The sequence below is a fragment of the Bos indicus genome, chromosome 8 (genome assembly GCF_029378745.1).
Source record: "Bos indicus isolate NIAB-ARS_2022 breed Sahiwal x Tharparkar chromosome 8, NIAB-ARS_B.indTharparkar_mat_pri_1.0, whole genome shotgun sequence".
Lineage (NCBI taxonomy): Eukaryota > Metazoa > Chordata > Mammalia > Artiodactyla > Bovidae > Bos > Bos indicus.
In genome coordinates, this window is record NC_091767.1 from 60,533,576 (window position 1) to 60,545,780 (window position 12,205).

Sequence of the window (12,205 nt, forward strand, 5' to 3'; positions counted from 1 at the left end):
TTAAAAGCTAAGTGTGCTGACTGCTACACAGTTTCTAGCCTAAGAGAAAAGAACAAGAAAATTTATCTATGTATATGCACATATCTGTATCTGTACAACTATTTTAAAGGACCGTTTAATATATCACTAAAAAGGAGAAAGCTGCCAATTAGACTATGCTACAGGCTTCCCTGGTGGCTCAGGTGGTAAAGAATTTCCCTGCAATGTGGGAGACGGGTTCAGTCCTTGAGTCAAGAAGATCCCCTGGAGAAGGGAATGGCAACCCACTCCAGTATTCTTGCCTGGAGAATTCCACGGACAGAGGAGCCTGGCAGGCCACCATCCATGGGGTTGAAAAGAGTCGGACACGACTGAGCGACTAACACTTCACTTCATACCATCAATATAGATATTATGATGTGAAAAAATGTGCACTTTAAAATCAAAACACACGCCCAGATCATCTCCCGAAAAACTCTCATTCTATTCAAAAACTTTAAGGGCCCCTTTTATTATCCCTTTTATTATTTGATTCCATTGTTGCTTCTTGCTCTTACTTCCCTACTCAAACATAATTTCAGAAACTCAAAACTCACACAAATTAAGACACAAGTCCTCGTGCTGAAATGTAAATTCCTCGACAATTTTGGTCCCTATCTTTCCTGAATTTCCTCTTATTAAACGTTATGTATATGACTTTGTGGTAGAACATTTAGAAACCATAATTATTTGAAAATCTAGAAATAAGAAACAGTGATAAAAGATGGACAAATATTTCTCAGTTGACTTTTATATCAGTGATAGATACTACTTTATCACTTTGTTTTAGACATATCATTTGTAAACAGCACAAGGCTATTCCCTCCTGGCTCACTTACGTACCCTTGCTGGATTGAGTTTTCTAGACTACATGCTGTTTATCTGTTTCATTGTGTGGAAGCTATATATACCAGTTTTATTCTTCCAGTGACTACACTTATATTTTTAAATACATACTTACATTTTTAAAAAAATATCTGGATTGCACATTTTTACTTCTCTCTGCTCCGTCCCTATTTTATGTTCAGATTTTTTTTTTTTAATTTCAATCTTTTTTTAAAGAGACTTTTATTCAGACTTAGCAAACCAAATCATATTAAATTGTCCTTTCTGCATTTATTCTTCTACTTCCTAGACAGAATAGTTTTTAATAATTCTTTCAAAAAGGTTTTCTGTTTTAATCAGAAGTATAGTTGCCCTACAATATTATATGTTAGAAATATACAACATAGTGACTCACAATTTTAAAAGGCTACATTCCCTTCACTATCATTATAAAATATTGGCTATGTTGCCCACGTTGTACAATATATTCTTGTAGCTTATTTTATACTGAATAGTTTGTACCTCTTAATCCCCTACTCCTGCACTGGAATTCCTGCATTCTTCACTTTTTTTCCCCTCTCCCTATTGATTAACCATTAGCTTGTTTTATCTGTGAGTCTGTATTTTTGCTATACTCACTAGTTTGTTGTACTTTTTAGATTTCACATATAAGTGATACCATACAGTATTTGTCTTTCTCTTGACTTATTTCACTTAGCATAATGCCAAGTCCATCCATTCTGCTGCAAATGGTAGAACTTCAGTCTTTTTATGGCTGAGTAGTATTCTACTACGTATTCTTTATCCATCATCTGTTGTTAGACACTTAGGCTGTTTCCATACCTCGGCAATTGTAAACAGTGCTACTATGAACATCAAGGTGCATATCTTTCTGAATTATTTTTCTTTTTTAAAAATACGTACCCAGGAGTGGAACTAGTGGATCATATGGTAGTTCTATTTTTAGTTTCATTGAGAAACATCTATACTATTTTCCACAGTGGGTGCACAAATTTACATTCCCAACAACAGTGTGCAAGTGTTCTCTTTCTTCCACAGCCTTGCTCACATTTGCTTTTCATGTTCTTTTTGATAATAGCTGTTCTAACAGGGGTGAGGTGATATCTCACTGTGGTTTTAATTTGCATTAACCTGATGATTAGTGACACTGAGTATCTTTCCAGGTGCCTGTTGGCCATCACATTTCCTCTCTGGAAAAACATCTATTCAGGTCTTCTGCCTATTTTTAAAATCAAATTGTTTTTCTGTTATGAGCTGTTTACATATGTATGACAGTTAACTCCTTATCAGTTCTATTATTTGCATATACCTTTTCCCATTCAGTATGTTGTCTTTTCATTTTGCTGTTGATTTCCTCTGCTGTGCAAAAACTTTTAAAGTTCGATTAAGTCTCAATTCGGAGAAGGCAATGGCACCCCACTCCAGTACTCCTGCCTGGAAAATCCCATGGATGGAGGAGCCTGGTAGGCTCCAATCCACGGGGTTGCGAAGAGTCGGACACAACTGAGCGACTTCACTTTCACTTTTCACTTTCCTGCATTGGAGAAGGAAATGGCAACCCACTCCAGTACTCTTGCCTGGAAAATCCCATGGACGGAGGAGCCTGGTGGGCTGCAGTCCATGGGGTTGCGAAGAGTCGGACATGACTGAGCGGCTTCACTTTCACTTTTCACTTTCATGCACTGGAGAAGGAAATGGCAACCCACTCCAGTGTTCTTGCCTGGAGAATCCCAGGGACAGGGGAGCCTGGTGGGCTGCTGTCTATGGCGTCACACAGAGTCGGACACGACTGAAGCGACTTAGCAGCAGCAGCAGCAAGTCTCGATTGCTTATTTTTGCTTTTATTTTCTTTGCTTTAGCAACCAGGTCCAAAAAAGTACTGTTGCAATTTATGTCAAAGAGTTTGCCATGTTTTCCTCTAGGAGTTTTATAGTTATCTGGTCTTACTTTTAAGTCTTTAATCCATATTGAGTTTATTTCTTTATATGGTGTTTGGGAATGTTCTAATTTCATTTTTTCCCATGTACCTGTCCAATTTTTTCAATATCACTGAAGAGGCTTTTTCCTCCCCTGTATATTCTTGTCTTTGTCATAGATTGAACATTGTAGGTGGGTTTATTTCTGGGTTTTCTATCCTGTTCCAGTTATCTATGTTTCTCTTTTTATGCCAGTACCATGCTTTTTTGATGCTTATAGCTTTGCAATATAGTCTGAAAGTTAGGGAGCAATTGATTCTTCCAGCTCTGTTGTTTCTTCTCAAGATTTTTTTTGGCTATTTAGGTATTTTGTGTTTGCATAGAAATTTTAAAATTATTTGTTCTAGTTCTATGAAAAATGTCATTAGTATTTCGATAGAGATTGCACTGAATCTGTGGAGAAGGCAATGGCAACCCACTCCAGTACTCTTGCCTGGAAAATCCCATGGACGGAGGGGCCTAGTGGCCTGCCGTCACACAGTCAGACACAACTGAAGCGACTTAGCAGCAGCAGCAGCATAGTGTTTATTTTTAAAAATCCACGTATAAATGGATCCATGCAGTTCAAATCCGTATTGTTCAAAGGTCAACTGTATACTGTAATAAAATTTATGTGAATGTGGTCTCTCTTGCTACCTTTCTATAAGGTTTTCTACCTCCTTAGGTAGGTTCATTCTTAGATATTTTATTGTTTTTGATGCAATGGTAAGTTAGATTATTTCCTTAATTTCTCTTTCTGATAGTTTGTTGCTCATGTGTAGAAATGCAACAGATTTCAGTATATTAATTCTGTATCCTGCAAGTTTACTGAATTCATTGATGAGCTGTAGCAGTTTTCTGGTGGCATCTTTAGGATTTTCTATGTATAGTATTATATCACCTGCAAACAGTGGTAAGTTTTATTTCTTCCTTTCCAATTTAGATTTTCATTTCTTTTTTCCATCTAACTGCTTTGGGTAGGATGTCCAAAATCATACTAAATAAAAGTGGCAAGAGTGGACATTTTTGTCTTATGCCTGATCTTGGAGGGAAGGCTTTCGGCTTTTCATTGTTGAGTATGACATTAGCTGTGGATTTGTCACATATGACCTTTATTATGTTGAGGTATGTTCCCTCTATGCCTACCTTCTGAAAAGTTTTAAAATCATAAATGGTGTCAAATTTTATCAAAAGCTGTCTCTATATCTACTGAGGTGATTATATGGTTTTTATTCTTCCATTTGCTAATGTAGTATATCAGACTAAATTGCAAATATTGAAAAATCCTTGCAACCCTGGGATAAATCCCTCTTGATCAAGGTGTAAGATTCAGGGAAGATCTCTTATTGCTCAACTTTCTTTCTCTCTGAACGTTTATGCACATTCTTGAATTTCACCAAGATCTTGCTCAACACCCATTCTTTAATTCTTGAAAATGATTTTTATACTATTTCTATAAAAACTGTTCCCTTCTATTGTTTCCGTCTGGAAATATGATTAGATGTATTTAGAACTGATGACTGTCGATATATTTAAATTTCTTTCCCACACTTTCCATTTTTCCCTTTTCACATTACATTCTGGGAAAGCTCTTTACTTGATCTTCCAGGGACCAAGATGCTTTTTCTGCCTGTTCATTAATTTTACCAACTAAGATTTCCAGTTGATTTTTAGGGATACAATCTCTTGTACTTCTCTCATGTTACACTTTTTCGAAAATTATTCTTGTTTCTTAACTGTTTTATTAGTTATTTTATTAACTGTTACTTCAAGCTCTTTCTTTGAGTTTCAGAGACTTTCTTTCACTTTGTTGGCTTTCTTCAAATGTTTGGTAACTTCCCAGTGTGCTCATCTTTGTATCTGAAATTGTATCAGATTGTTGCTGAATACTGCATCTGCTTATAAACCCTACTTCTGGCAGAAAAACTGGCAGTTAAACTTATAGCTAGCCTGTAAGTACTAAGGAGAAGGAAAGGGCAACCCACTCCAGTATTCTTGCCTGGAGAATCCTATGGACGGAGGAGCCTGGTGGCCTGCTGTCCATAGGGTTGCACAGAGTCGGACACGACTGAAGCGACTTAGCATGCATGCATATATTGGAGAAGGAAATGGTAACCCACTCCAGTGTTCTTGCCTGGAGAACCCCAGGGACGGAGGAGCCTGGTGGGCTGCCAGCTATGGGGTCATACAGAGTCAGACACGACTGATGCAACTTAGCAGGAGCAGCGTAAGTATAGTACTAAAGTGAGAAGGAAGTAACAAATAACACACAATGCTGGGGATAACAAATTTGTAGCTTGTTTTCTAGGTAAGTGCTCCCTATCTCTCCTTTGTGTTTGACGAACAGGGATATTGATGCTTCTTTTCAACCTGAAAACTAGTTCCTGCCATCCAGCAACAGACACTGTCATGCTCTTTCTGGTCCAGAACACATTTTATGACCTACAGTTGTACTCCTGGGCTTTTATCTTAATGAAATGCTTGCACATGCACACTAGGAGTTGTCTACACAAAGGGTCCTAATAGAACTCTTTTTATTACCCAAACTGGGCATAACTATTATCCAACAGTAGGTGGGTACATAAATTATGGTACATTAATTCAATGGAAGATTATATCACAATAAATGAACTACTGCTACCCACATTAAAAAAGACTGACTGCGTAATAAACAAAAAATACACTTACGTGAATTAAACAAAATGCAAAATTGTGTTTTTAGAATGTATTTACAGGTATTAAAAACATGTACCAAGGGAGTTAGAACAAATCACAGGAAAGGGTTGAACAAATCACAGGAAAGGATTTTGATGTTATATTTTAACCTAAATGTAGGGCACACTTGTGTGTTACCCTTTTTAAATGTACACTTGTTTTACAAGTTCTCCTGAATGTATGGCATAGTTCACCATAAAACAATAGGAAATATCACAGCAGGTACTCAGACGTTATTTCCTTATGTAGTTATATTTAATAGCTATGAAATATTTTACCTGGTTGGCATAACATTATTTTACTTAAACATTCCCATATAATTGGGTAATAATGCACCAGATAATGTGAAAGTTTAATGGTCTCAACAGAATATACCTCAGGAACAGGTTTATCTTGTCTGATTTGGAACAACGAATGATGGGTTTTAACATCCCTTCAGTATTAAGTTACCTGTCTGTTAGTCACTCAGTTGTGTCCGACTCTTTCAACCCCACTGACTATAGCCCGTCAGACTCCTCTGTCCATGGAATTCTCCAAGCAAGAATACTGAAACGGGTAGCTATTCTCTACCCTAAGAGATCTTCACAATTCAGGGATCAAACTCCGGTCTCCTACATTACAGGCATATTCTTTACCATCTGAGCCAAAATTAAGTGCCCTAAGGCTGCCCTAACAACATATCACAGACTGGCTTAAACAACAGAAATTTATTTTCTCAAGTTCGAGAGACTTAATGTCCAAGATCAAGGTGCCAGCATGCTCGATTTCTGGTGAAAGCTCTCTCCCTGGAGTCTTGTAAGGACACTAATCCTCTTGGATCAGGGACCTGTCCTGATGATTTCATTTAGCCTTAATTACTTCCTTAGAAGCCCCATCTCCAAATTCATCCACACTGTGGGTTAAGGCATCAGCCTATAGATACTCAGGAAACATATTCAGTTCGTTAACACCTTACTACTTCGAGATCATCAGTACTTCTTAGATTATCAACATCCTGGAAAGATAAACAGTTGTCTCACTTCAAGGATGTTCTATTTCCTTGGAAGAGGAAAGGTATGACCTCAGGCCACTACTAAACAGGAAGCAGCTCAGGAAACATATTCCCTGGAGAAGAAAAAACAAGAGCCAAGTCCCAAATAGAAGAGAGGACTGAAAGCTGAACTAAACTTCAGTCACTCCTCATATCACAGGGTCCTCAATTTGAAAAGAAACTTAATGAAACTACAGCTGCCTTAGAGAATACAGAAGGAATATTTGTGGAGAGAGGTTATTCATTTGTAAGAATGGAATGGATAATAATGGAGTGAAGAAGAGACTGATCATTTCTAAGACTTCCATATTTCCACTGTTGTTGCTGTTCAGTTGCTCAAGTCGTGTCTGACTTTTTGCAACCCCATGGACTGCAGCACACCAGGCTTCCCTATCCTTCAACATCTCCTGGAACTTGCTCAAACTGTTGTCTATTGAGTCTGTGATAGCATCCAACCATCTTATTCTCTGTTGTCCCCTTCTCCTCCTGCCTTCAATCTTTCCCAGCATCAGCGTCTTTTCCAATGAGATGGCTCTTTGCATCATGTGGTCAAAGTATCAGAGCTTCAGCTTCAGCATCAGTCCTTCCAATGAATATTCAGGACTCTTCTCCTTTAGGATTGACTGGTTTGATCTCCTTGTTGTCCAAGGGCCTCTCCTTAGTATTCTCCAGCACCACAGTTCAAAAGCATCAATTCTTCGGTGCTCAGCCTTCTTTATGGTCCAACTCTCACATCCATACATGACTACTGGAAAAACCATAGCTTTGACTATACAGACTTGTTGGCAAAATATTAATAATGTCTCTGCTTTTTAATACACTGTCTAGGTTTGTCATAGCTTTTCTTGCAAGGAGCAAGCATCTTTTAATTTCATGGCTGCAGTCATCATCTACAGGGATTTTGGAGTACCGTTGTAAATTATAAAATGCATTTTTCGGTAATATGGATTGAAGGTCAGCCCACAAAAAGTCTTAAACCTTGAGGTAGCTGAATTCATATATAAAGGTATGGATTGATTTTAAGTAAATCACTTTAGCCTCTTATTATACAATTTCTACATCTGTCAATCCCAAGCTAAATGAATTCTCATGATGTTGTTTGGTAGTCCAAACAACTTGTAATGTTGTTTGTGTGTGAGTGTACAGAGACAAAAGGTGTTGATATATTTATAAAATGCTTACAGAAAAAATGCTTTTGGATGTTTAAAAATACTCTACCAATGACTAAAAATTTAATAAGCAATAGAACCAACTAACCTTCTTCTGTTGCGTGCAGGTGTGTTGCATCGTTCCCCTGAGAAGTGATGTTGGCTTGGTCGAACTGAAGGGGGCTGCCTATTTGATGTCATCTCCCATGGTCGCATTGGTGGTGAGGGAGCTGGTGATGCTGATGTATAATCGAAGACTGAATGAGAGAGGCGCTGTCTCTTGGGACTTGGACTATCTTCACTCTGCCAATGCAACAAAATCAATCAACAGAATAAGAGTTTTAAAGGATTTTTGCATTACTATTTACATGCATAGATGTTTAAGTACGTTTACCTCCAAGTGTAAAGGGGGGAAAAGATACACTATTAACTTGAATTAAATATCCGTTTAAAAGATGTGAGGGGTGGGGTAGGAAAGAAAGATCAAATGAAAAATTAACTCTTTATTTGAATTCATCATGAAACTAATCAGGTAACAACATACATACATGATAGGGTAATAAGCAATTTGGAAGGAAATGGCAACCCACTCCAGTATTCTTGCCTGGAGAATCCCATGGATGGAGGAGCCTGGTGGGCTACAGTCCACGGGGTCGCAAAGAGTCTGACACGACTGAGAGACTTCACTCATTATTGTACTTGACTGAGCATCCCAGGTGGCTCAGTGGTAAAGAAGCCACCTGCCAATGCAGGAGATGCAGGTTCGTTTCCTGGGTTGAGAAGATCCCCTGGGTCTAGAAGATCCTCTGGAGAAGGAGATGGCAACTCACCCCAGTATTCTTGCCTGGGAAATCTCATGGACAGAGGAACCTGGTGAGCTACAGTCCATGGGGTCGCAAAAGAGTTGGACAGAACCTAGTAACTAAACAACAACAAATGGTACCTGACCACCGCTATGAAACTCCAATTTTAACTGAAATTCTACTATGCCTTCCCATCAGTTACTAGTTACTCTTTTAGGCATTAGTTTGCAGCTGAGAGATCCATTTAAGAGAGGGTATAATTTAAGTAGGCCTGTGATTTGATTCTAAATCACACTTGTCTACCTCCTTATTCCCATTGTTTAAGGTGATTACATTTACTCTTTAAAGCGATTATGTGGACAAAGTAAGATTTACTTAAAACATTAAAAAACAGTCAATCGATTTATTTCATCAGTTCTTAACTAAAATATCATAAAAGGACATCTTGGGGAAAGACATTTCAGGTAGATCATGGGAGTGATGGATAATTCAAAACTTATACCTGTCAATGTTGAAACAGTCTCAAGCTTTCTTGCTTACTAGCTACAAAATTGGTATGGATAACTTAATTGAATTATTAACTCTCCAGGATTCCTCACACAACTCAATCTTCCAATTGAGTCTCACCAAAACTGTCAAAATTGTAAGTTAACAAAGTCTGATGAGGGCCATGTGTTTTCTAATAAGAGCCTCTCCTGTCTCCAGTCTACTCCTGAAAATTCTATTTGGGTATCAGAGCACTTTGGGGCAGGGAACTGTGTGCCCTGAGGATGTGGGATCTTAGTTCCCTGACCAGGGATCAAAACCACACCCCCTGCATTGGAGGTGAAGGGGTTTAACCACTGGATCACCAGAGAAGTCCCTAGAGCACTTCTGATTGGCACCTGCTGCTAGAACAAAAACCATGTTAATATTAGCTAAAGAATACACGAGGCTACATACTACAACATTAGATTTTAAGATATAAAGCATATAAAACAATTCATTAAACTGACAGGAATGAAGCAAACTACTTTGGATCATTCTAAATTATTTAGCTGAGGTATTCACAAAATCATGCCATGTCCAATCTATATTAGGGAATACTATAATTCAAATTTGTCATTATAACAAAAATAGGAAGTAGTTTTCAGAACCATATACAAGTTTCTTATAATTTTCCTCACCACACTAACCTTATTTCTTCCTATAGTTAAGTGAAAGTCGCTCAGTCGTGTCCGACTCTTTGCGACCCCATGGCCTATATGGAATTCTCCAGGCCAAATACTGGGTCGGTAGCCTTTCCCTTCTCCAGAGGATCTTCCCAACTCAGGGATAGAACCCAGGTCTCCCGCATTGCAGGCAGACTCTTTACCAGCCGAGACACAAGGGAGCCCAAGAATACTGGAGTGGGTAGCCTATCCCTTCTCCAGAGGATCTTCCCAACTCAGGGATAGAACCGGGGTCTCCTGCATTGCAGGTGGATTCTTTACCAACTGAGCCATCAGGGAAACCCTATACTTAATGGTGCTATTAAAAATATACTTGTTTTAACCCCTGATTTTAATATCAGTTATGTTTTGATAATCCTAAAAAAAAGTGAAAAATAACCGTTGAAATTTAGATATTCTGATTAAAACAAAACGACAGAGCAACTAAGACTTCACAAACTCAAACATGAACTGCACAGGTTAGAAGTGATCGCCAAATTTCGTAAAACAGACTTCATTAACGTTGACTTTTTAAGGTACAAAATACTAGTGATGTATCATCACTGGCTTTCATATGTATAAAAGGTGAAAGTCTCAGTTGTTCAGTTGTATTCAACTCTTTGCAACCCCATGGACTGTAGCCCCTGGGCTCCTCTATCCATGGACTTCTCCAGGCAAGAATACTGGAGTAGGTGGCCATTCCCTTCTCAAGGGGATCTTCCCAACCCAGGGATTGAACCTGGGTCTTCTGCACTGCAGGCAGATTCTTTACTATCTGATCCCTCCTATGTATAGCCTGTACCTCAAAGCTTAGCGTGAACTAAGACATGGAACTCTGAATTCTAAAAATCCACTGCCCAAATGGAGGAGAATGTTGTTGTTTGGTTGTGTTCGACTCTTTGTGACCTATGGACTGTTGCGTGTCAGGCTTCCCTATCCTTCACCATATCCCAGAACTTGCTCAAATTCATGTCCATTGAGTCGGTGATGCCATCTAACATCTCATCTTCTGTTATCCCCTTCTGCTCCTGCCTTCAATCTTTCCCAGCATCAGGGTTTTTCTAACGAGTTGGCTCTTTGCATCAGGTGGCCAAAGTACTGGAGTTTTAGCTTCCGCCAGCAGTCCTTCCAATGAATATTCAGGATTGATTTCCTTTAGGATTGATTGGTTTGATCTCCTTGTTCTCCAAGGGACTCCCAAGAGCCTTCTTCAACACCACAGTTCAGTTCAGTTGTTCAGTCGTGTCCAACTCTTTGCGACCCCATGGACTACAGCACACCAGGCCTCCCTGCCCATCACCAACTCCCGGAGTCCACCCAAACTCATGTCCATTGCGTCAGTGATGCCATCCAACCATCTCATCCTCTGTGGTTCCCTTCTCCTGCCTTCAATCTTTCCCAGCATCAGGGTCTTTTCAAATGATTCAGCTCTTCCCATCAGGTGGCCAAAGTATTGGAGTTTCAGCTTCAGCATCAGTCCTTCCAATGAATATTCAGGACTGATATCCGTTAGGATGGACTGGTTGGATCTCCTTGCAGTCCAAGGAACTTCTCCAAAACCACAGTTCAAAAGCATCAATTCTTCAGCGCTCAGCTTTCTTTATAGTCCAACTCTCACATCCATATGTGACCACTGGAAAAACCATAGCTTTGACTAGACGGACCTTTGTTGGCAAAGTAATACCTCTGCTTTTTGATATGCTGTCTAGTTAGCATATCAGCAGTCGAGGTTAGTCATAGCTTTGCTTCCAAGGAGCAAAGCGTCTTTTAATTTCATGGCTGCAGTCACCATCTACGGTGATTTTGGAGCTCATGACAACAAAGTCTCTCACTGTTTTCATTGTTTCCCTATGTATTTACCATGAAGCGATGGGACTGGATGCCATGATCTTAGTTTTTTGAATGTTGAGTTTTAAGCCAGCCTTTTCACTCTCCTCTTTCACCTCCATCAAGAAGCTCTCTAGTTCCTCTTTGCTTTCTGCCCTAAGGGTGGTGTCATCTGCTTATCTGAGGTTATTGATACTGAGGAGAATACTACAGATTCACAAAAATAACCTTAAAAAACTTAGGCTATCATATTTTCAGTGATGTTCAAGTTGTGCGTTAGCATATTCTTATTTTACAACAAAGCTATTACTTTTACGAATGGAAATGACTGAGAAAATTTCCCATCCCTTCTCTTTCTGTTGTAAAAGGTTCTCAGTGTGAAAGAGACAAAGACTAGGAAATAACGTGGAAGTGAGCTCATTCACTATGGCAATAAGCCTTACTTTTTCAGTCAAAGTAACAGGAAACCACAAATTGATATCTAGGGACAGGGATTAAAGAGTTTATTACATGCAATGTTGTTTCATATTCCTTATCAATTTGAGTACTCTTTCAAACTCTAACTCAGTATTTAGCATCTAATAAAATGCGTAAAGGATTACATCTATCTAACCCCAAATCTCTATAACCAAACATTCTTATTAGAAGTGAAAAAACCCCATAAGAAAGTATT

At 38.9% G+C, this 12,205-nt stretch overlaps 1 protein-coding gene across 9 annotated transcripts in view; it reads right to left on the reverse strand.

Annotated features, from left to right (window-relative positions):
- RNF38 (ring finger protein 38) overlaps positions 1-12,205 on the reverse strand; it is a 119,509-nt gene that overhangs the window by 26,847 nt on the left and 80,457 nt on the right. For all 9 annotated transcript variants that reach the window (XM_070794758.1, XM_070794757.1, XM_070794755.1 and 6 more), the window contains one exon: positions 7,822-8,015. In XM_070794758.1, the coding sequence (XP_070650859.1) occupies positions 7,822-8,015 (194 nt within the window). The remainder of the gene's footprint in view (positions 1-7,821; positions 8,016-12,205) is intronic.